At 41.6% G+C, this 26,132-nt stretch overlaps 1 protein-coding gene across 3 annotated transcripts in view; it reads right to left on the bottom strand.

Moving 5' to 3' along the window:
• The window catches only part of LIN9 (lin-9 DREAM MuvB core complex component), a 70,795-nt gene extending 46,823 nt beyond the window's left edge, over positions 1 to 23,972 (bottom strand). For 2 of the 3 annotated variants that reach the window (XM_081824420.1, XM_081824419.1), the window contains exons 1-6: positions 23,852 to 23,942; positions 17,241 to 17,273; positions 15,097 to 15,191; positions 13,713 to 13,817; positions 3,241 to 3,374; positions 1,777 to 1,902 (exon numbers count right to left, since the gene is read on the bottom strand). In XM_081824420.1, the coding sequence (XP_081680546.1) occupies positions 1,777 to 1,902; positions 3,241 to 3,374; positions 13,713 to 13,817; positions 15,097 to 15,191; positions 17,241 to 17,273; positions 23,852 to 23,930 (572 nt within the window). In that variant the 5' untranslated portion in view covers positions 23,931 to 23,942. Of the gene's footprint in view, positions 1 to 1,776; positions 1,903 to 3,240; positions 3,375 to 13,712; positions 13,818 to 15,096; positions 15,192 to 17,240; positions 17,274 to 18,370; positions 18,467 to 23,851 lie in introns of all 3 variants that reach the window. The other variant, XM_081824421.1, reaches the window with a different exon arrangement.
• Between the last annotated feature and the right edge of the window lie 2,160 nt (positions 23,973 to 26,132).

Consider the following 26,132-nt stretch of genomic DNA (forward strand, 5'->3'; position numbering starts at 1 on the left):
AGCCCGATGCGGGGCTTGATCCCAGGACCCCAGGATCTGAGTCGAAGGCAGACACTCAACCAACTGAGCCACCCATGTGCCTCTTTTTTTTCTTTTTTTAGTTTCCATACATGAGTGAATCATATGGTATTTGTCTTTCTTTGTCTGATTTATTTCACTTAGCATAATATGCTCGAGGTCCATCCATGTTGTTGCAAATGGCAAGATTTCACTCTTTTTTATGGCTGAGTAGTATTCCATTGTGTGTGTGTGTGTGTGCATGCGTGTGTGTGCAAGCGTTCTTATAAATGAGGGAAATATTAAAAACATCATCAGCAACATCATCTTTTAATAGAGAAATAAAATATTACCAGTTCAATTAAAAGTTCTCCTTGCATTTCATCACTATCTACAGAAATCATTAAAATTAAATTCTGTTTCTACTTGCCCAAGTCACTATATTTCCATGCCTTTCCTGGATATTCCCACCATCTAAAGTGAAAAATTTTTGTATATGCTTTTACTAGGCAGAGACATAATATGAAAATAATCTAACAGATTTCAAAACTTCACTCAAGAGTAATATAAGGTTTTCCAATGTGTTAGAAAGCAAGATAACACTGCAAAAGGAAAAGTCATTTCACATGAAAAGTAATTTTCAGAAAACAACACATTGGATAGATTCACTTGATTTTTCCTTCTGGGGTTTTGTTTTTCTGAGATAGCATGTGTTTTTATTTTATTGAAGTATAATAGACATATAACACACTTTGTAACCCTCAGGTGTACAACAGTGTGATTCAATATTTGTATATACTGTGAAATGACCACCACACTAAGTCTAGTTAACATCTGACACCATATATAGATAAAACACTTTTTTCCTCGGGATGAGAACTTTTAAGATCCACTGTCAGCAACTATAGTATTATTAACTATAGTCATTACACTATCCGCAACACGCCAGGACTTACTTTATAAATGCAAGTTTGTACCTTTTGATGCCCTTCACCCATTTCACCTACCCCCTTATCCCATTTTTATATAAAGTAAAATACGCACTTCTAAGAAGGCTTTTGCAGTACTAAACGGCTTTTTAAAAGATAATAACTTTTAGGGATTAAAAGTTATCCCTAACTTTTTAATGAAGCTCCTGAGAGCTTCATTAAATACAGCTGATTCCTGAAAAACATGGATATGACCGCCCACATCCACTTGTACATGTTTTTTTTTGACAAATGCAGTACGGTACTGTAAACATATCTTTCATTCCTTATGATTTTCTCAATACCATTTTCTATTCTCTAGCTTACTTTATTGTAAGAACACAGTATATAATACACATGACATACAAAATATGTTTTATTGACGGTTTCTGTTATCAGTAAGGCTTCCAGTCAATAGTAAACTACTAGTAGTTAGGTTTTGGGGGTGTCAAAAGTTATATGTAGATTTTTGTGCAGGGTTGGTGTCCCTAACCCCCATGTTGTTAAAGGATCAGCTATATTTTCTAGTGCATTCTTAAATATTTTTTGGAACATAGTGGGGCATAGAGAATGTAAGAAAATTATATGCAAAGCCTGTAATTTGAACAAAAATGGAACTGTACATTTAATTGTAAGATGCATAGGTATAAAAAGGACCTACATTAACGCTAGTTAACCAGATATATTTAACATATAACTATTCTGAAAAGTTATCTTTCAGGACTAGTCTTTGTGAAGATGAAAAAGAATCAATGTGGTAATTATACAATTAACTGACAGATTTTATTTTAAATAAAAATATTATTTTTACCTCCGTGGTTTTCCCATAAGTCGCCTGATTTTTCCCCATTCTACTCTTGTTAACTTTCTTGTTTTTAAATTAGGAAAGGATTCCTTCAGACATACACAGAAGTCATTATCGCCTTCAAAAAGTGGTCTGTAAAACAGACATGGTATTTTAATGGTTAAGACACAATGAGTTACTTCAGAGGCATAAATTTCAAAATATGCTTTCCAATTTTCAACATTATACTAATCATCAAATGTTCTTTCACTTCTACCCAGAACATACACAAAAGAGGCACAAATTCAAAGTGCTAAAAGTGGCATTTGTGAAACAACCAATGTATATAAGTTACTCAAGAAATATTGTCTGTGCTAGAGATTCAAGGAGACACTGATTTTTGTTAAATCTCATGTATGAGTATATCCTAGTATATCCTAGCACTGTCATTGTATCCAGTGAGGATGAACAACGTTAGCTACAATGTATCTTTGTCCCAACACCAAGGAGTCCTCTTTCAGATTAAATCAGTTTTATTTATTTTTATTTTTTTATTTTTAAAGATTTTATTTATTTATTTATTTGAGAGAGAGAGAATGAGAGAGAGAGCACATGAGAGGGGGGAGGGTCAGTGGGCGAAGCAGACTCCCTGCCGAGCAGGGAGCCCGATGCAGGACTCGATCCAGGGACTCCAGGATCATGACCTGAGCCGAAGGCAGTCGCTTAACCAACTGAGCTACCCAGGCGCCCTCAGATTAAATCAGTTTTAGAAAACTGGAAGACTCGGGGCGCCTGGGTGGCTCAGCCGGTTAAGCGGCTGCCTTCGGCTCAGATCATGATCTCAGGGTCCTGGGATCGAGCCCCGCATCGGGGCCCCTTCTCAGCGGGAAGGCTGCTTTCCCCTCTCCCACTCCCCCTGCTTGTGTTCCTGCTCTCGCTATCTCTCTCTCTGTCAAATAAATAAATAAAATCTTAAAAAAAAGAAAAAAGAAAATTGGAAGACTCTAGAGCGTTAGGTCATGATCCCAGGGTCCCGGCATCGGGCTCCCTGCTCAGCGGGGAGTCTACTTCTCCAAGTCTACTTCTCCCTCTCCCTCTCTCCCTGCTCATGCTATCTCTAAAATAAATAAATAAAAATCTTAAAAAAAATAAAAGAGAAAAACATGTCTCTTTTATTACAAATAAAAGAGCCTTTGTTACAAAGATGCCTTTGTTCTAGGGCATCTCCACTCCACGGTCTTTGTAAATTATAATAGAGATTATACTTTCATTTGAGTTTTCACAAAAATGTATAACCACTTCTGAAAGGAGGAAGGGGAAAAGCAAACTATGAGGAATGGAAATGGATCAAAGCAGAATGAAGAACAGAAAAAAGAAATCAGGAAAAAAAAGAATCAAAACAGACCTACAGAAAAGAAAATAGCTTATAACGTTTGAAAAACTTAAATTTATGGCTCAAGTGATATCCACAATGTAAGCCATGATACATACTTATCTATATTTGAGTAGAACCATTCGTATATGCACCATTTATGTGCTTTGGGAAGCTTGAGTAGGTTACGTAATCGAAAACCAATCTTCTGTGAGGCTTTCTTATCTGGTGTAGACATTGTTGCCGTAAATTTCTATACAATAAAAAAATAGAGATTAATTACAGGTCCATCATGCAAAAATGAACATCTATAACATCGAATACATTTGTAAAAAGGTAGATTATGGTTAAGTACTCAAAAAGATTCAATACCACAAAATTTTTTTGTCATTATTTAACAAAATAAACATTCTGATTATTTCTAATGAAGTTAAAGTCTCCAGTTTCATAAGATATTCTGACAAGGAAAGTGAAAACATTTGCCTCCACCATGTTTGTACTGAGGTCCAATTTCAATTTAGGTATGTAGGAAGAAAACTGTGACAGAGAGACAGAGAAAATGCAAGCAAACAAGCACTAGGCCCAGGAGGTTTCGCCAGTGAATTCTGTATCAATCACAGCACCAATGCTATTAAAATGTTTTAATTCAATGAAAAAAAAGAGCTTCACAATTATTTTTATCAAGACAGCATAAGCAGATAAAATCTACCAAAGTATAATAAAAGAAAATCTCAAAAAAACACTCACTTGCATTAATTTTATTTTTTATTTTTTAAAGATTTTGTTTGTTTGAAAGAGAGCGAGAGCGCCCATGAGTGGGGGTAGGCGCAGAGGGAGAGGGAGAAGCAGACTCCCTGCTGAGCAAGGAGCCCAACAAGAGGCTCAATCCCAGGACCCCGAGGTCGTGATCTGAGCTGAAGTCAGACACTTAACCGACTGAACCTCACACCCAGGCCCTGCTGCATGAATTTTAGAAAATGCTTGGAAAGATTCTCCGTGCTCATGGATTGTAAGAATTAATACTGTTAAAAATATCCATACTATCTAGGGGCGCCTGGGTGGCTCAGTCGGTTAAGCGGCTGCCTTCGGCTCAGGTCGTGATCCCAGGGTCCTGGGATCGAGCCCCACGTCAGGATCCCTGCTTGGTGGAGAGCTTGCTTCTTCCTCTCCCTCTCCCTGCTGTTCTGCCTACTTGTGCTCTCTCTCTCTCTGTCAAATAAATAAAATCTTTAAAAAAAAAAAAATATCCATACTATCTAAAACAATCTAAATTTCAATGCAATCCCTATGAAAATTCCAGTGGCATTTTTCACAGAAGTAGAACAATCCTAAAATTTGTATGGAATCACTAAAGATCCTGAATAGCCAAAGAATGTTGAGAAAGAAGAACAAAGCTGGAGGCATCAAGCTCCCTAATTTCAAACTATATTATAAACTATAGTAATCAAAATAGTATCATATTGGCATAAAAACAGATACACAGGTCAATAAAACAGAATAGAGAACCCAGAAATAAATGCATGCATATATGGTCAATTAATTTACAACAAAGGAGGCAAGAATATACAATGGAGAAAGGACAGTCTCTTCAAAAAATGGTGTTGGGTGCCTGAGTAGCTCAGTCGGTTAAGTGACTGCCTTCGGCTCAGGTCATGATCCCGGAGTACCGGGATCGAGTCCCGCATCGGGCTCCCTGCTCAGCAGGGAGTCTGTTTCTCCCTCTGATCCTCCCCCCTTCTTGTGCTCTCTCTCTCAAATAAATAAAATTAAAAAAAAAAACCTCAGCATTTAAAAAAAAAAAAATGGTGTTGGGAAAACTGGACAGTCACATACAAAAGAATGAACTGGACCACTATCTTACACCATACATGAAAACTAGCTCAAAACAGATTAAAGACTTGGGGCCCCTGGGTGGATCAGTCACTTAAGCATCCAACTCTTGATTCTGGCTCAGATCATGATCTCAGGGTGTTGAGATCGAGTGCCGCATCAGGCTCCATGCTGGGCACAGAGCCTGCTTAAGACAAGATTCTCTCTCTCCCTCTGCTCCTCCCCCTCTCTAAAAAAACGTAATAAAAGAATAAATTAAAAAAAAATAGATTAAAGACTCGAATGTAAGACCTGAAACCATAAAATTCCTAGGAAAAAATGTAAGTGGTAAGCTCCTAGACACTGGTCTTGGTGATGATGTTTTCGAATTTGACACCAAAAGCAAAGGCATCAAAAAAAGAGAGAAACAATTAACAAGTGGGGCTACATCAAACTAAAAACCTTCTGCACAGCAAAGGAAATCAACAAAATGAAAAGGCAATCTACAGAATAGGTGAAAATAGTTGCAAACTATATATTTGATAAAGAGTTAATACCCAAAATATATAAAAACTCATGCAACTGAATGGCAAAAAACTAACCCAATTAAAAAATGGGCAGAGGATCTGAAGAGACATCTTCCCAAAGACCTACAGATAGATAGCCAACAGGTGCATGAAAAGGTGCTCAACATCACTCATCATCAGGGAAATGCAAATTCACAATGGGATTATCACCTCATACCTTTTAGAATGACTAGAATCAAAAAGATAAGAAATAACAAGTGTTGGTGAAAATGTGGAAAAAAGGGAGCCCTATGCACTATTGGTGGGAATGTAAATTGGTGCAGCCACTGTGGACAACAGTATGGAGGTTTTTCAAAAAAATTTTTAAAATAGAACTACCTTATAATTCAATAATTCCACTGCTGGGTATTTATCTGAAGCAAACAAAAACACTAACTTGAAAAGATATCTGCACCCCAAAGTTCATTGAAGTATAATTTATAATAGCCAAGACATGGAAGCAACCTAAGTGTTCATCAATGGACGAATGGATAAAGAAAATGTGGTGTATATATACATATATATACATTCACACACACACACACACACACACACAGAGGAATATCATTCAGCTATAAAAAAAGAATGAAATCTTGCCATTTGTGATAACATGGATAGGCCTTGAGGGCATTATGGTAAGTGAAATAAGTCAGAGAAAGTCAAACACCAAATGATCTCACCTAAATGTGAAATCTAAAAAAACTCCCCTGAAAAACAAAACAGACCAAAAAAAAAAAAAATCATACACAAACCAAACTCATAAATACAGAGAGCAGACTGGTGGTTGCTGGGAAGGGGGGAGTGAAATGGGTTGAAAGGGGTCAAAAGGTACAGACTTACAGTTATAAAATCAGTATGTCGTGGGGATGTAATGTACAGCATGGTGACTATAGTATATATTGTATTGCATATTTAAAAGTTGCTAACAGAATAGATTTTATTTTTTTTTTTTAAAGAATTCTTTTTTAAAAAGATTTTTATTTATTTATTTAACAGAGAGAGAGAGCACCAGTAGGCAGAGCGGCAGACAGAGGGAGAGGGAGAAGCAGGCTCTCCGCCAAGCAGGGAGCCCGATGCGGGGCTCGATCCCAGGACCCTGGGATCACGACCCGAGCCGAAGGCAGCCGCTTAACCGACTGAGCCACCCAGGTGCCCCTAGATTTTATTTTTTATTTTTTTCAGAATAGATTTTAAAAGTTCTTATCACAAGAAAAAAAATTTGTAACTGTGGTGACAGATGCTAACTATATACTTAATGTGGTGATCATTTCACCATGTACACAAATATCAAATCATTAGGTTGTGCACCTGAAACTTATATAATGTTATATGTCAATATTATCTCAATTTTTTAAAAGCTTAAAAAAAGGTACCAGGGCACCTGTGGGGCTCAGTCAGTTAAGCATCTAAGCCTTCGGCTCAGGTCATGATCCTGGAGTCCTGGGATCAAGTCCCACATCAGGCTCCCTGCTCAGTGGGGAGCCTACTTCTCCCTCTGACCCTACCTCCTCTCGTGTACACTCTCTCCCTCTCTCCCTCAAATAAGTAAATAAAATCTTTAAAAAAAAAAAAGGTACCAGATAAACATCATCGGACCATCAAAAGAATACCACCCAATCAAGTGGAATGTGTGTCAAGAATGCAAGCGTGGTCCAGTATTAGAAAACTGTTAATATAGGGGCGCCTGGGTGGCTCAGTCATTAAGTGTCTGCCTTCGGCTCAGGTCATGATCCCAGGGTCCTGGGATCGAGCTCCGTATCGGGCTCCCTGCTCCGGCGGGGAGTCTGCTTCTCCCTCTCCCTCTGCCTGCTGCTCCCCCTGCTTGTGCTCTCTGTCAAATAAATAAATAAAATCTTAAAAAAAAAAAAGAAAACTATTAATATAGTCTGTCATTATTAATGAATAAAAATCATGTGGTCATCTCTACTGGTGCTAAAGATACTGGATAAAATTCAATATTCATTAACAAAAACTCTCAATAGAATTAGACAGAATGACTGAAAGTACACAATATACCAAAAGTTAAATGATACAGTTAAAGCAGTGTTTGGGGCAGGGGAGGCAGGAGAGGGGTTAATTTATAAGGTAAATGCCTATATTAGGAAAGGACAAAGATCTCAAATAAATAACCTATTCCTCCACCTTAAGCTAGAAAAAGAAGAGCAAAGAAAACCCAAAGCAAGCAGAAAGAAGAAAATAAAAATTAAAGCAGAAATAAGTGAAACAAAAATAAGAGACAAAATGATGAAACCAAAAGTTCTTTTTTTAAAAGATTTTATTCATTTGAGAGAGCGAGAGTGCACGAGAGAGAGCAGGGGGAGGGGGAGGGGCAAAGGGAGAGGGAGAAGCAGACTCCCCGCTGAGCAGGGAGCCTGACACGGGGCTTGATTCCAGGATCCTGGGATCATGACCTGAGCTGAAGGCAGATGCTTAACCGACTGAGCCACCCAAGCACCCCCAAAAGTTCTTTGCAAATATCAATTAATGGACCTTTAGCTCTACTGACCAAGAAAACAAAAATAGATGGATACTTTCTTTTCTTTTTTTTTTTAAAGAGTTTTTAAATTTATTTATTTCACAGAGAGAGATAGCGAGAGCAGGAACACAAGCAGGGGGAGTGGGAGAGGGAGAAGCAGGCTGGGATCATGACCTAAGCCAAAGGCAGACGCTTAATGACTGAGCCACCCAGGCGCCCCTAGATGGATACTTTCTTAACCTGTAAAATTTATTTCTCCTCATTCTAATCCAAGTCATTATCATATTCAATGTTAAAATACTAAAAACATTGTTATTAAAGTGAAGAATGTGACCAAGATGTTGACTATCACCACAATTTTTTAACGTCGTTTTGATGGAATTATCCAATAAGAGGAATAAAAACTGTAAAGGAGGAAACAAAACCATTATTTGAAGGTGATATGACTGTCCTCGAAAACAAGAAAACAACTATAACCATTTAAAATAGTACAGAATTTAATAAAGTGGGCAAATACAAAGTTAACATACAAAAATCAGTATCTTAAAAAATCACTACTTTTCTTTTTTTTTTTTTTTTAAGATTTTATTTAATTGCAAGAGAGAGGATGAGAGACAGAGAGCATGAGAGGGAGGAGGGTCAGAGGGAGAAGAAGACTCCCAGCTGAGCAGGGAGCCTGATGTGGGACTCGATCCCGGGACTCCAGGATCATGACCTGAGCCGAAGGCAGTCGCTTAACCAACTGAGCCACCCAGGCGCCCAAAAAATCACTACTTTTCTCTGTATAAGTGGGAACTAGTTACAGACAATAAAACAGAAGAAATATCCTGTTTATTTATGAAAGCAAAAGTGACAAGCACAAAAGTATTAAATACCCAGGAATACACTTAACAAATGTTCAAGATCAACATGGGAAAATATTTTAAAGTCTACAGAGGGACACTGAGGCTTGAATAAGTGGAACTAAAACCAGTTCTTGGATAGAGAGTCTCAATGCTACAAACATGTCACATAGCATAAATTAATTCATAATATTAGTGCAATGCCAAGAAAAATCCCAACAGGATTTTTTTCCTAGTCAAGTTGATTCTAAAGTACCCACGGAAAAATAAATGTGCAAGAATACTTAGGAAAACCTAAAAAAAGGATATGTAATAATGTCTTACTAGACATTAAAACATTGTATAAAGCCATGTTAAAACAATTTGACACTAGCACATACAGAGACATATTAGACATAGATAGATAGAAAGTCTAGAAATAACCCCAAATATGTACAGGAATTTAGCTTGTGATACAGGCAGCATTTTAAATCAATGTATAAAAGATGGATTACTCGGGACGCCTGGGTGGCTCAGATGGTTAAGCATCTGCCTTCGGCTCAGGTCATGATCCCAGGGTCCTGGGATCGAGCCCCACATCGGGCTCTGTGCTCAGCAGGGAGCCTGCTTCTCCCTCTCCCTCTGCCTGCCTGTCTGCCTACTTGTGATCTCTCTCTCTGTCTGTCAAATAAATAAATAAAATCTTAAAAAAAAAAATGGATTACTCACTCAATGTTATCAGGACAACTAAATAGTCTTCAGGGGGTGGGGGAGACACAAGGTTGCAGTATTACCTCAGTCCTTATTCCAGAATAAATTCAGTATGGATTGAAAATTTAAGTATTAAGAAATAAATTTGAGTGAATTCAAAAAGTATAAATTTTAGACTAGGGAAGATCTCTCTGAGTAAGTATAAACCCAAGAAGTCATAAAAGGAAAGACAGTTTTATCTGACCCTTAATTTCTTTTCAATCCTACATAGTAAAAATACAGAAACAAAGTCAAAAGACAAACTACAAACTGAAAAAAATAACAACCAATTTAAGTAGTCAAAGGGCTAATATTCTTAATTATAGAATATTATAAAATTCTTACAAATGAGTAAGAAAATGACCAAGAATCTAACAGAAAATAAGAAAAAAAGACAAACAGTTTACAGGAAAGAAATCGTTTTTATACATGAAAAGTACCTCGACGTCACTCATAAATGAAATGCCACCCAGAACCAGCGTGATGCTATTATCAGATTGGCAACAATCTAGATGTTTGTTAATATACCGAGCTGGCAAGCATTTGGGAAAACAGGCACTATGATGTAATGCTGGTAGAAAACATAGACCAGGGATGCCTGGGTGGCTCAGTCGGTTAGTCGTCTGCCTTTGGCTCAGGTGATGATCCCAGAATCCTGGGATCAAGTCCTGAATCGGGCTCCACGCTTAGCAGGGAGCCCGCTTCTCCCTCTGCCTGCCGCCTTCCCTGCTTGTGTTCCCTCTCTCTGACAAATAAATAAACAAAATCTTTAAAAAAAAAAAAAAAAGGAAGAAAATATAGACCAGTACAATGTCCTTGGAGAATAATTTAAAATGTTTAAATGTATATATCCTATGATCCAGCAATTCCACACTTCAGGCATTTGTCCTAGAAAAACACTTGCAAATTTATATAAACATGCTTGGGGTGTTCACTACAGCATTGTCTGTAATAGTAAAAACTTAGACACCACTTAAATGCCCATAAGTAGAAGAATGTATAAACTACAGTACCATAAGGCTGAATAATATATAAAATTTTGTTGAGAAACAAAATATTGAAGTCTATCTGTCATCGATCTGAATCAATCAGAATGGCCAAATCTCAAAACCAGACTTTTAAATGAAAAACTGAATTACAGAATGATGATATCTATGAATACACATATAAAATTTTAAGAAAGGTCTATAAAGATCTAAAAGGCTAATCAAACTAATTCCAGTAGTTACCAGTTAATGAGGGAGGTAGATGTGGAGAATTGGTAGAGGTAAAAATTAACTTTTTATTTTTTTATTAAAAGCCTTTAACTTTGGAAAAATTTTAAATTTATAGTAAAGTTGCAAAGATAGTACTGAGTTCCCATATGCCCTTCACCCAGCTTTCCCTAATGCGAACGTCTTAAAAAACCATGGTTTGTCAAAACTAAGAAACTAACACTGGTACAATACTATTAACTAAATTACAGACTTTATGTGCATTTCTTCAGTTGTTCCATTAATGTGCTTTTTCTGTCCCAGAATACAATTCAGGATAGCACATGCCACTTTAAAAAATTAACTTTTTAATGTAAAAAAAAAAAAAAAAGTTTGTATGCTGGGAGTTGTGTAGCATAAATAACAACCAAATTATTATAAAATATTATTATCAGAAAAAAGTGTTATTTTTCTTTCTATTGAGTTACTGACCCAGATTTTATTTAAATAGGGTATTAGTGGCTCATTGGCTATATAACTGTGTTAAAGATCCCCTTCTATGAATATATAGTAGTATCTTCCAAAGTTTAAATGTAAATATCCTTGTAGCAATCACACTTTAGGGGTTTCTTCAACAGACGGAAAACAGAGAGTCACTGGTACAGGGTTTCTTTTGGGGTGATGAAGAGGTCCTAAAATTGGTTGCACAAGTCTGTACATATATTAAAACCACTGAATGGTACGCTTTAAATAGTTGAATCATATGGCATGTGAATCATATCTCAATAAAGCTGTTAGGGGATGCCTGGGTGGCTCAATCAGTTGGGTGTCTCTTGCTTTCGGCTGGGGTCATGATCTCAGGGTTGTGAGATGGAGGCCCCGCAGCAGGCTCCATGCTCAGCGGGGTGTCTGCTTCCCCTCTCCCTCTGCCTCTCCCCACCCCCCGCATGCTCTATAATAAATAAATCTTAAAATAAATAAAAATAAAGCTGTTAGGACAACAGAAAAAAGGAGGCCCCAGAGACAGGCTGCAGGTCATTTGTGTGCAGCCTTCACTTGCTAGCTTTGGGATTGCGAGCAGGATACTTCCCTGTGTCTGCTTCTTCAGCTGAAAAACGGGAAAGAGGACCGTAGCCTAGGTCATCAGGGTTGCTGAAGACCAAATCAAAGCCATGTATACACAGTGCTTAAAACAGAATCTGGCACACACTAAGTACTCAGTAAAAGTTGTTTTTACAATTAGTCAGCTCAGGACAGGGCTCCTTAAAGAAACCCAGAGAATCCAACAGATTGAGACTAGAAGGGGAACAGAACAAGCCATGTCGCATAAATGAAAAATGGAAAGAAATAGGTATATTAAAAGAAGAAAAGAGAAAACTCATAGGATATAAAGACTTTTCACATATTTGAAGGAGTCTCATATCATGTTTGTCTTATTTATATCTGCTCCATATGGCTCAGAAGTAGAAAGCACTTTGTAAACTAGCTCTAGAAGGAACGACGTGCCTGGGGGAAGGAGAATGGACAGAGATGGGGCAGGATGGTTTCACAGTCATAGAGACAAGTTTTCTGTAGGTTTGAAAATTTTCCTAATAAATAGTTGGAGGGGAGGCACTCCTGGGTGGCTCAGTCAGTTAAACGTCTGCCTTCAGCTCAGGTCATGATCCCAGGGTCCTGGGATTGAGCCCCGGCATTGAGCTCCCTGCTCAGCGGGGATTCTGCTTCTCCCTCTGCCTGCCGCTCCCCCTGCTTGCACACTCTCTCTCTCTGACAAATAAATAAATTCCTACTACTGGGTATTTACCCAAAGAAAACAAAAACACTAATTCGAAAAGATAGATACCTATGTTTACTGCAACATTATTTACAACAGACAAGATATGGAAGCAGCCCAAGTGTCCATCCATAGATGAATGGATAAAGAAGATGTGGCGTATATATACAATGGAATATGATTCAGCCATAAAAAAGAATGAAATCTTGCCATTGGTAATGGCACAGAATATAATGCTAAATGAAATTAGTCAGAAAAATACCATATGATTTCACTCATACATGGATGTTAAGAAACAAAACAAAGAAAAAAAATAGACCAAAAAAACCCAGACTCTTGAACACAGAGGTGTTCACCAGGAAGGTGGGTGGGGGAATAGGTGAAATAGGTGAAGGGAATTAAGAGTACACTTATCATGGGGCGCCTGGGTGGCACACTAAGTTAAGAGTCCAACTCTTGGTTTCAGCTCAGGTCATGATCTCAGGGTTGTGAGATTGAGCCCCCGTGTTGGGCTCCATGCTAAGCTCAGAGTCTGCTTGAGATTCTCCCTCTCCCTCTGTCCCTACCCACCCTGCTCTCTCTCTCTCAAATGAATACATAAATCTTAAAAAAAAAAAAAAAAAGAGTGCACTTATCATGATGAGCACTGAGAATTGTTCAATCATTGTACCATACAACTGAAACTAACATAACCCTGTCTGTTAATTATACTTCAATTTAAAAAAAAGTTAAAAAACTAATGAGAGGAAATCAAATAAATTAATCTTTTACTGAAAAAAAAAATGCCAAAAATGAAAAAGAAGGTATGACTTCATGCTATATAGTTTCTTCTTTTGGATAAGAAGTCTTCAACACACTTACCTCAGTGATAAAGTAAAATGTTTTTCCCCCTGTCTCATTTCCATGCAAAACTCCAAACTGATTCCCTATTGCCAAATCCATCTGCTTAAAGTCCACTCTCCTCTCCGCGCTTAAAAGTGTGCATTTGTAAGACTGAGGACCGGCTTTCTACTCCCGGAAAAAGTCCATCAATAAAATAATGGCCTTTCTAGGTAACTAATATAGGAGCTGAGTTGGAGCACTGACTCAAGAAAAAGAACTTGTTACTCAAAATGTAACAGAAAAATAAAAAATAAACCTTATTATGCTGAGCAATTTTTCACTTCCTTTCACATGGAACAAAATGCTGGCGACACACATACCTGTGGGACCATTGCAACTCTCTGGTTTCTTTTGGGTGACCTTGTATTTATCTGTCTGTCATCTTCATCAGAAAAGAGTCGACTTCGTTTTGAATTTCTGAAAGGCTATGGTAGAAATTTGTTTAGTTAATAAAAAGACTGAACACTTCCCATTTTTATTCCAAAATACAATTCTATACTTGGGAGACACAGCTAACGCTGGACTATCAGCAGCCTGGAAGGATAAGGATGGGTAATACAAAGTACACCACACGTCGAATACAAAGAATCTTAGATTTACAAAGTAGTACATATTTATGCAATTTGTTTACAATCAAAACATCTAGCTGATGACTAAATGAAACACCTAGCTGATGATTAAAACTGGAACCCAAGTATCCTTAGCATCCTTGAATGGTGACGAGAGGAAAACAAGTTCTGGAAATTCCAGTTCTCATTATGTTAGTGCTTGGATTAATAGTACTTGGGTGTATCACATGCTGTGTTGGCCACATGGGGCTGGGCTGGACAAAGTTACTAGATCACTCTAGAGAGTCAATCTCAATGTATAATAATGCACTAGATGCCCTGTCAAAAATTGTTAACTGAATTTCTATCTGTGAATAAAAGTACAAGACACCTGTCACAGGTATTTGGTAAGTGACTGTAGCGTAAACTAGGCTGCAGGACCAGAACTAACTTTTGTTGAAGTACCCAAAGGACATTGTTCACTAAAGGGTCTGTAATATGAACAATTTTACAGTCCACCCTAGGTTCAGAGGCCTCATTCAGGCAGAAGAACAACAGAAATAATATCCCAATCATACCAACATCCTGTTTCAAATCCTTCTCCATCACTGCAGACATACTTGCGTGCCCAGTTGGAAGGGTGGTAGGTACAGAGGGCTAACAACATATGGGCAGCATCCAACCGGGTAAGGCTAGAGGTACTGACCCTTGAAATTAAACCAACCAAGGGTCTTAATACTCCACAGCCCTGAAAGAAGTCCCTTCTACCCTTCTACCCTACATGTACTTACCCTTGACCTATACAAGATTTTATTATCTTACCACTTATTTATATATCTTTTTGCAGGGACCAGAACCATATGAAATTTTTTATATTCTAAATAAAGCATGATTTGGGGTTGTTAGAGTTTTTTTTATCCTGTCTATTTAAAGAAACTGCAATTACTTAACAAATGCTTACTGGTGACCAGATTATCAAAGGCTACAGACTAAGTATGATCGTATACTACACTCAGTGACACGTAAAAGACTCAAATGCTTGTAGTTGGGGAGAACCTTGGGAAACTCTTACTGTCCTGTAAGAGCTGCGCACGTGACAATCATACAAACAATTTAGCTATTGTATTCTAAAGAGTAAGAAAAACTAATTCCTTACCATCTCCACAGCGGAGCCCGTATTCCGGCCTTTCCAAACAGGTGTTTTCTGTAAAGAGCTGTATTTTTCATTCCATGTGTTAGATAAGCTTCCCTCTGTAATAAGTAATTATTACTAGTAAGATTTAAGTTTAGTTCAAAGGATTTTATACAATGAACATTGTCTTTTTATTTATAGCAATATATCTGAAATATTTACGAATATGGAAAAAATATACTGGCCACAGTAATTTTGGTTTATTACAAATGAAAAATCTCTTCTGTATTTTTTTTGGTCAAACTCTACATAATTTGACAAGGCACTGCATCGTGAAAGTATTAAATTCTCATATTAAAATATGTGTGGTTTCTTTGTGTTTTTAGTAATTCCTTTATTCTAATTTGCTAAGGAGCTTAAGTACAATCTGATTGAAAACAGTGCAGTGGAAAAATGGAAAAAGCTTCTAACCTTGAATTTAGAGTATATTTCTAAATGTTTCCTGCTTCAATAAGTGAAGCTGTGGATATACAAAAATAAAATGTGTGGGTGTTTCTGTTTTCCTTGATTCAAAGAAATATCTTCAGAGTTGTATGCAACCAGAAAAAATCCAATCAAGTAACTGATTAGACATATTATAAAAATACAGAACGGTGAGTTTAATTTTTATAAAAAGGGTATGTTTATGTAGAGAAAGACATAGAAAGCTGGGATGAATACACAAAAGATAGTTATTTTCATTTCTTCTAGCTGCTCATCAGCATTTCCTAATTTTTTTCTGTAAGAAATGTATCACTTGTGTAAGTCTTTTTTTAAAAAAAAGAGTTTTTATACTGGGAGGAAAAGAATAATGGAATACGTTTTCAGATGTACGTTTTAAGTACAAAAGAAAAGAGATGGGCCAGGGTTGATCCTCCTAGGCAAATAAATTAGGGTAGTCCTGGAAGGTAAGTGTTCTTAAGCCAGGACTTGATTTGGTAAATCACCAATCCAAAGCACAACACAGTAGCTTTAAAAACTAAAAGTACTAGTGAATTTTTGAGCATAGCTTGGTTCCAGACTTACTTAGCAGAACCCTGCTCAAGCAAAAAATCAAAACAAACTACAGTAAGAGGCTTGGTCTAATGTACTTGCAGAAAGAAAGAGCAAGATCAAGGAATATGTATAACCCTGTTCTCAGGGAAAAAAAAGTACTGTCATTCTTTCATATCAAGAGACTTGCATTATTACTTAGAAAGCAGAATTCCCAAAAATATAAACTTTTTTTTTTTTTTTTAAAGTAGGATCCACACCCAGCATGAAACCCAATGCGGGGCTCAAACTCAGGACCCTGAGGTTAAGACCTGAGCTGAGGTCAAGAGCCAGCCCCTTAACTGACTGAGCCACCCAGGTGCCCCGCTAAAAATATAAACTCTTAAGCAAAAATACAGCTGAGCACAGCTGTTCAATAAATGCTTTCACTCTAGTAAGATGTTTGCAATGTTTAGTTAAAAAGTTCCTGGAGGGGGACACCTGGGTGGCTCAGTCAGTGAAGCATCTGCCTTCGGCTCAGGTCATGATCCCAGGGCCCTGGGATCGAGTCCCACATCGGGGTCCTTGCTCAGCGGGGAGCCTGCTTCTCCCTCTGCCTGCTCTGCCTGCCGCTCTCCCCGCTGGTACTCTCTCTCTCTCTCTGACAGATAAATAAAATCTTTAAAAAAATTAAAAAGTTCCTGGGGTTTGGGGCACCTGGCTGGCTCATGGGGAACATAAAACTCTTGATCTCAGGGTGGTGAGTTCAAGCCCCACATTCAGTGTGGCAATTACTTAAAATCTTAAAAAAAAAACCAAAAAGTTCTTGGGGCACCTGGCTGGCTCAGTTGGTGGAGCGTGCGACTCTTGATCTCCAGGTGATGAGTTCAAGCCCCACACTGGGCAAAGAGCTTACTTAAAAAATTTTAAAAAAAGTTCTGTAATCAATAATTCTCGGGGAAAAATTTTCTTAATAATTTCCAACAACCAAGGACCAATTCTCCTAAAACAGCCCATGAATTTAAAATTATCATCAGTGAAAACCAATACTTAAAAGCTATACTGAATCCTAACTTAGAAAAGACTATACCCAAATCAATTTAATGAATTAAATTTCTAGCTTATGCCATACCTACAGAATCGTGCTATGATCTTACCTTTTAAACTGACAAGGGCTTTTGCTGAAGAGCCTGCAATTAAAACAAATCAATATTATTTCATAATCAATGTGAGAAAAAAAGAACTTGGCTACCAGGTGAGAGTGACCTGTCTGGTTTTAGTGGTGCTGAGGCTGAAGTGACGGTGGGATGTGCAATCAGAGATAACCAGAGGGCCGTTCAAGCTATCGGCCAGAGGTCCCATAAGGTAAGGAAGAGCTGGAGAGAGAGACCCGGGAGTCCTGTTGAAGCGAGAACCAGAGGCCTCTCCAAGAGAGGGAAGGGGGAGAGTAGGCACAGAGAGATTTTGCATCCACATCCAGAAGTATTCGGGTGCTGGAGAAGGAAAAGAGACAGGGACTGATGTTTACTGAAGCAAAGGTCGGAAGCAGTAATAGAGCAGAGAGAAGAGAAAGTGAAAATCATCCAGGGGCGCTGTGGGTATCAGGCAACAAAGTGCCTCGGAAAGTCTAGAATGCAGATGTGTGCAACCCTTCAAGACCCAAGCTGGAAAAGGGAGTTCAGAAGAGCCAGAGGGGCTAGCATACCGATGAAGGGGTTCACTGCCTAAAACAAGCCTTAGTGTATATTAGAATAACCAGGAAGCACCTCACGCATGCAGAAGCTGTATTATTAATAAAGGTCCTCGGGGGTTCCATTGCAGGTAGCCCTCAGGCCCACTCTGAAGACACACTGGGCTACAGGCTCTGGTGTGAATAAAGGATGGGATCTAGGGGTGAGGGGAAGCAGGAGAAAATACAGGAAAATACATTTTTATGAGACAGGGAGAGCACTAAATTGAAAATCTCAGAATTGAAAATGTATATTACAAAGAAGTCCAAGTCATTTGAAAAATAATCAAGGATGATGTCTCTCATTTACATGTGGCATCTTAAAACAAAAACAAAAACCCAAAACCTGAACTCCTAGATACAGAGAATGGACTGGTGTTGCCAGAGGTGGAGGCTGGGGGCGTGGACAAAATGGGTAAAAGCAGTGAAAAGGTACAAACTTCCAGTTACAAGATAAATAAATCCCGGAGATGTGCCACAGAGCACAGAGACCACAGTTAACAATACCGTATTGTATACATGAAAGGTGCTAAGAAAGTAGATCTTAAAAGTGCTCACCATAGGAAAAAAAATTGTAACCATGTGTGGTGATGGGTGTTAACTAACCCAGGTGAGGCAATCATTTCACACACATCAAATCATTATGCTGTACACCTAAAACGAATACAATGTTAAATGTCAATTATAGCTCAACAACAACAAAAATTAACAGAAAAAAAAATCCTTTCTACGCTTCAAAATAGAAATTATTCACAGATTTCTACCTGAGTGAAATCTCCCTCTTTAACTTAGAAAAAAAACCAAACAGTTTAGAACACTTTTTTCTTTTATTATAGTCAAATTATTACGTATCATTCCTCATTTTTTAAATTTGCTTTATTTTAGGGGCACCTGGGTGGCTCAGTCATTAAGCGTCTGTCTTTGGCTCAGGTCATATCCCAGTGTCCTAGGATCGAGCCCCAAGTCGGGCTCCCTGCTCCTCGGGAAGCCTGCTTCTCCCTCTCCCACTCCCCCTGCTTGTGTTCCCTCTCTTGCTGTGTCTCTCTGTGTCAAATAAATAAATAAAATCTTTAAAATAAATAAATAAAGTAATTTGCTTTATTTTAGAACCATCTAGTTCTCATCTCAGTTACTGTGACATCCATTTATTTTTGACAGAATATAATCTAAGATCAGGCAGTAGTTGTTATCTGAAAGGCTGGTCATTTACCTGCACTGAGAAAAGACAGATTTTTAAATGGCAAGTTCAAAATGTGTGCAAATAACTCTAAGGAGCCAATCCATCATGGCATTTCATAAAAACACAAATATAAATAAATGATGATTCCAGGAGATAAAGTAAGAAAGAAGAATATGAACCAGGTAAAAAATCAGAGAAGACAGATTAGTTCTCCTTGGTGTTCAACAAAAGCAGCCATGATTTACAACTCCTACAAATGGACAACAGACTTTAAAGGAGAAACGAAAATGTACTGCGGTTCTGGCTATGAAATATTTTTATACCATTCCGATCCCTAAACTTCAGCTGACTTTTCCTCTGCAGGGCAGGACAAGATGCTTATAGAACAGACAAGCCATCAACACCAAAGCCACCCTTGCTCTCACTCTACTCTTGCATAGATGTGGGAGACTGGGTAACAGGACATCTGACCAGTCTCCAAATGGCACAGTGGTTTAATGACCAGTGGAAGTAGAACTGTGGGGGTGAAGTGAGGAGAGAGGCCATAAAGTCTAGCTAAAAGGCCTCACATAGAACACAACTGGGAAGCAGCTAGTGGACAGGGCACATGGCCACGTAGTTACCAGAGAAATACGGCTCACTTTAGAAAAAGTGGTAGCATCCACTCAGCCAGTGAATATGTGGAATGCCGACCGCACCCCCAGTCCCTGCTGTAGGCACGGGGGAGACAACAGCATGCAAAAGAGCCAAAGTCCCCACACCCATGGAGTTTACATTCTAGGGAAGGGAGACAAACAAATGCACACATCAAGTGATTATGGGGCACGGGGGGGTGGGGGGGTGGGGGGGGCGCGGGTAAAGCAGGATAACAGGAATGTAGGCCGGGGTTGGGAGAGGGAAGACTATTTTTCTAAGAGGTGCTCATGAGTAGTTTCTCTGAAGGTGATATTTGAGCAGAGATCTGAAGGAAGAGGTGTGAGCCGCAAGGATCTCCATTCCTGCTCCATGAAGGCCAGACTCTGTCCTGGGGATTTTGACCCACCACTTTTAACCCTTTCTCTGAGAGGCTGTATAGCATAGCGGTCAAAAGCACACATGGAGACTAGCTGTGTTTGAATCCCGGTTCGGCCACTTTTTGCTGAGTTACTTAAGAAATTTACTTCACTTCTCTGTGCTGCTGATTCTTCATCTGTAAAATGGGGATTAGACAAGTTACCATATGTTAAAGTGCTTGGAGAACAATACACATAGCACATGGCTAACTTTTAGATCATGCTTATTGCTACCATTACTTTGATCAATCAACAACAAAATCTCCACTGAACGCCTGCCACTGCACTATTCTAGGGGCTGGGATTACCTGAAGGCCAAGAGAGACAAAGGCCTCTGCTCTCTGAGAGTTTACACTCCAGTGGGAGGAGACACACAAGAAACAAGTACATGAAATGACAATGATGCATGGCAGTTGTCATAAAGGAAAAAAATGAGGGGATCTCAGTGGGGGGAGTGGTTATTTTACACAGGGGAGTGAGGGAAGGCTTCTCTGAGGAGGTAACATCTAAAAAGGACTAGTCTTGAGGGAGCAGGAGGTCAAAGCAACGAGTCTGGGCAGAAGAATTAACAGGTAAAAAAACAAAACCTGAGATAGAACAGTTAGAACATTCAAGGAACAGGGAGAAAGGGCACTGTGCTTAGGGAGTAGCTAGCAAACGAAGAGGGCCACGGAAAAGGGTCAGAGAAGCGAGCCAGGTGTTATGCATGGAACAAGAAATGCAAGCATGAAGCAAAACAGAAATGGTATTTTCTCCAGGAGGCTTCTAGCCAATCACGCGAACAAATGTAAAGCTGCAACTGTGACAGGTGCCACCAAGGAGTTCCATGGTGGTAGGAGAAGATTTAATAAGAAGATGTAATCTTTGTCACGGACGGAAAATAACTTTCTAAAGAAGCTTAAAATGGGATCTGAAGGGTAAGTAGCTGTCAACTGCAAGTGAGGGGAAGGAAGCGCACTCCAGATAATGAGAGCAGCATGTGCAAAGGCCTTGCAAAAAAAAAAAAGAAGAAGAAGAAAGCCTGGGGAGTACAGGGAATCAAAAAGGCCAAATTTAGCCCAAAGGGACAGGATGAGAGGAAGAGTGGTACAAACTGAAGCCGGAGAGGTGGAGTGTGGCCAGAGTCCAAAGGCTCTTGTGGCTACTAAACTGTTCCAAGCAGCAGGATAACATGTACACATTCTGGAAGGACGGCTCAGGCCGAATGTAGGCTGGGGGGTGGGGGCGGGCCATGGGTTAATGGTGACTGGTGCACAGGAGCGTCACCCTGGCTGGGGCAGGAGATGGTGAGAAGTAGGCAGATCGAGACATGGAGAAGGTAAAAGTTACAAGATGTAGTAAAGGCTTCAATATGGGACAATGGAAGACAGGGAAGGGCCAAAGCTAGCCTTCAGGTTTCAATCAACGCACAGTGGAGCCGTTCATTAAGACAGGAACCACTGGATTATGACGTAGGTCTTGAACCTGTGAAGTCTGAGGGGCTGCTGAGGCATCTAAGAGGAGATGTGAAACAGGCAAGGGATACTGAGTCTGGGAGTTCAGAGGAAAGGCCTGGGCAGAAGAGAGCCTCCGATTCCTCATACACACAATCCAGCTTGTAAGAGTACTTAGTCGACTGAAATGAGCACTCAGTGAGCAAATGCGTATCATACGCTTTGCACAGCATCTGGTTCACAGTAAGTACTCAGATGGTAACTTTTATCATTGATAATGTTATACCGGCTATTGGCTAATGCATGAGATAGCCCCTTTGACTAAAATTGACAGAGGAACATACAGCTATTTCCAGTACCAAACTGAAATCACTTTTCCTTTCCAAGACTCTGCTCCAGGTTCATAAGGAATGCCTCTTATCCTACCTTCGATTCCATATAAATCAAGTTTTTATATATACCCAATATGTAGCTCTGTGTGACCAACGAGGTAAGGCAATTCCTGCTTTCAACAAGTTGTGGTCTAGCTAAACAAGACCTACACCACACAAACACAGGTGTATGCCCATATACACCCCAATGGACCACAGATGTCACAAAGTAATATAAATGTCAGTTATATAGTTTGAGAGTGTAGCTGGAATTTGCACCCTACCGTGAGTCCCAAGTCTCTACAAAGAACCAAAGTAAGTCTTCAATAAATGTTTAACAATGACAAGCAAATATTCCAAATGACAGTTAAAAGAAAGCCACTTAAAACGCCTGTCATCTCAACAGAATGACCACAGTAATCAAAATAACAGGTCTAGTGGGTGTGACTTCTAAGCTGCGATAAAACATCTTAATTCTAAAGATAGCACAGATTTTCAGATGACAAGCATGTTGTGTTTAGTAGGCCCACCCTTATTTGGGGGCATCTGAAATCACAACTGTGTTCTCCAAACAAGAAACAACAAAACTCATGGATGGTCCAAGGATGTGCCCAGTCCAATGCAGTAGCCACTAGCCACCTGTGATCCCGTAAATTTCAACTAATGAAAATAAAATTTAAAATTCTGTTCTTCCGTCACTCTAGCCACATCTGGAGAGTTCCATAGCCCCGGGTGCCTCGTGGCTACCCTCCTGGACATTACAAAATCGAGTATTTCCATCAACCAGAAAATTCTACTGGAACCTCGCTCTGGTCTAGAACAAAATTAAAACACAAACTCTTTTCACCAGTTTGGTAACTTGAACTTTCCACTTTGTAACACATTAAGGATACATGACCCCACAAAGAAAACAGAGTTGGCTGTATGTAGCTCTCATTTTAAAAGTGTCTATTTGCCTCCAGCTTGCACAGTTGGATTTCGCGGTGATTGAGACTTTTGTTTTTGTTACACTAAGACTCTCACAAACGATAGGCACACATAAACCGAATAGTGAGTGTGGATCAGGACCCTTCTGTAATTAACTCAAATACCTGCCTTCTTCCATACTTCATACAACACTGTAAATTACAAAATTCCGCCCTGTCGTGCTTAAACTACGGAATTGGTGCTTGCACTTACTAAACACGGGTGAGTGTGCAGGTCAGAGGCGGCAGGGTGAGCAAACACCGTCAAGGCAGGCGATCGCAGGGGTGGGTGTCAGGCAGGGCACTGTGTGTGCATGCTGCGATGCTCTCAGCCATGCAGAAAGGTACCCCCATGATTCTGAAGGCACCAACGCACACCAGGAAGTCTGCGGGCTAGGGGCTACCTGCACACTGGGGCGCCCAGCCTGGATTCCCCCGGAAAGGTCCACAGCCACCTGTGGTCCCAGGAGAAGGGGCCAGCCCTTTGACACGGAAACACTTCCAGGGGTGGACACACCGGAGGGGGGGTGGGGGGAGGACAGCGGGGATCCCGAGCGTCTGCAGAGGCAGGAGCCGCGACAGGACGCGACGCCGGGCCCGGGCAGCCCCTCCCCGGCCCCCGCCCCGCGCGGCCCCGGCCGGGCGGGTTACATAACCCCGCCTGGCGTCCCTCGGCGCCGGGCGAGCGGGGCAGGCGGCGCGTACGGCCCCCGCGGTCCCGGGGCCGCTCCTCCCCCACCCGGCCGGGGGCCCGAGTCGGGCCGGGACAGCGGCCCCCGCCTCCGCCGGGCGCGCGCCGGGCCCCCGGGCTTTCGGTTTCCGGCCCCGGCGCTCACACCACCCCAGAAACCAACACACAGACACCATAACAAAGGCGGCGACGCGGCGGCAACCCCGGAGTGGGAGCACCGTGGGAGCGCGGCGGGGCTGGCAGCCGGCCCGCTCGCCCGGCGGAGAGCACGGCTGCCCGTCCCGGCCGGCGCAGCCCGGGGGCGGGCGGCCGGCGGCAGGCGGGGGGCGCTTTGAGGTGCTACTCACTCTCGTCAGGCAACTGGTCGAGCTCCGCCATCTTGAACGAGCCGCGCCGCTTTTTCAAAGGCTGCCCGCCGCGGTGCATTGTGGGGCGGAGACTGTCTTTGCGAGGGAGGTTCGAATGCGGAGCTCGCTGCCCGCGGCGCGGCTCCGCTCCCGCCGCGGCCGGCTGAGGCGGGCCGGCTCCGCCCGCGGCCGCCGGGTAGGGGTGCGGCCGAGCGGGCCCGGCGCCGTTCCCCCCGCCCCGGCCTCCGGCCGGCCACGGGCCGGAGCGAGGCGGAGGAGGCCGCGCCGCCAGGCCCGGCGCCGGAGCGCGCGGGGAGCGGCCGAGGCCCGCCTGCCGTCCGGGGCTCGCCGCCGGCGCTGCGGCTGCGGCTGCGGCTGCGACGGCGGGACGGGGGCACTGCCGGCCAGGCGACCGGAGTCAGCGGCGGGGCGGCGGGTCCCCTGCCCCAGGTGTTCCGGGAACAGCGATGACAGCTCGTCCCGCTGCGGGAGAGATGGCCCTGTCCCGTGATAAAGCCGCCGTGGCTGTCAGCAGTTCATGTAATAGACGTTAGTGAGCCCCGAGCCTTCCTGTCCGGGAATTTAGGGGGTCGGGGGGAGAGTGAGGCAAGGACAGGACAACACAGGTGAATTCCAGGGACTGGAAGCGCGGACGGGGCAGGCAGCCGAGGCCGGGCTCAGCACTGGGACTTGCTGAGCGCGAGGCAGAAGGCGGGTTCTGAATAACAGGGTGGCCTGCTTGCATCTCCAGAACAAAAATGTGGGCAGTGGATTGCGGTGCCATGGGCCCTGGAAACACGTATGGTTGGTGGCGGGGAAGCTCCTCGGGGCAGGCAGGCCAAAGAAGGGAGAGACGTCTGCACCTGTCGGAGGGCGCGCTCTACGGCCCTAAGGCCTGGTTGCGGTTCTGGCTGCCATTGTATAATCTATAATGCAGGTTTGTTTCTCCTTTTTTTAAAAGGTTTATTTATTTTAGAGAGAGAGCACCAGCGGGAGGGGCAGAGGGAGAAAGAATCTCAAGCAGACTCTGCGCTGAGCGAGAAGCCCAGTGTGGGGCGGGTTTAGGGGCTCGATCTCACCACCAGGAGATCACCGCCTGATCAGAAAAGGAGAGAGAGTCGGGGCGCTTAACTTACTGGGCCACCCAAGGCCCCTCTCAGGTTTGTTTCTTAAATCTCTGTGCCTCACATTCTCACGTGGAAAGTGCAAATAATCACAGAGGATTTTGAGGATGCGATGAGTTGGTAGATGTACAGGTTTTGTAATAGCTGCTCACATGGGGCGCCTGGGTGGCTCAGTCGTTAAGCGTCTGCCTTCCTTCCGCTCAGTTCATGATCCCAGGGTCCTGGGATGAGACCCGCATCGGGCTCCCTGCTCTGCGGGAAGCCTACTTCTCCCTCTCCCACTCCCCCTGCTTGTGTTCCCTTTCTCGCTGTCTCTCTCTGTTTGTCAAATAAATAAATTTAAAAAAAAAACTTAAAAAAAAAATAGTTGCTCACACAATTGGGCTCAAATGTTAGCTATTGCTGCCACCACTTTGCAATAGGGGGTCTCCCTGGTGCCACCAGCTTCTGTCTTGGAAACTAGGTGCCACTTGCTGAGGTAGGAAGGGGAACAGTGTGGTGGAAACTTCAGTTTTACAAAGTAACCCTTGCTTCACTAATTTAACCCCTCCTGTGCCTTCTAGACACATCCTGATCTACCTTCTAAGGAGCCGAAAACAACTCATCCCTGCTGCTGTCAGCAGGTGGGGGTAAGTCATACCAATATGGAGAGTTCCAGAAAAGGTCAACTCTGAGAATGGAAGAATAGAGGACTGGGGTAAGTCAAGTGTGGCAAAGTAGCCCATGGTCAAAGTATCATTAGGCCAAAGCAGACCAGCTTTTATCTGAACGCAGATTTCACACATAACAGCAGGTCTGCTGTTTAAGTAATTTTAGGCTCTTCTTCTGATAATCTGCCTTTTATTTTTTGTTGTTTTTTTAAACTTTATTATTTTTTTTAAAAATTCCAGTATAGTTAGCACCGTGTAATATTAGTTTCAGGTGTACAAGAGAGTGATTCAGCACTTCCATACATCATCCGGTGCTCATCAGGACAGGTGCCCTCCTTCATCCCCATCACCTGTTTCTCCCATCCTCCCATCAACCTCCCCTGTGGTGACCATCAGTGTGTTCTCTAGAGTTAAGAATCTGTTTCTTCGTTTGTCTTTTTTTTCTTTTTTCCTTTGTTTGTTTTGTTTCTTAAAGTCCACATATGAGTGAAATCATATGGTATTTGT

Source organism: Leptonychotes weddellii, chromosome 6, assembly GCF_054177405.1.
Source record: "Leptonychotes weddellii isolate Sample4059 chromosome 6, ASM5417740v2, whole genome shotgun sequence".
NCBI lineage: Eukaryota > Metazoa > Chordata > Mammalia > Carnivora > Phocidae > Leptonychotes > Leptonychotes weddellii.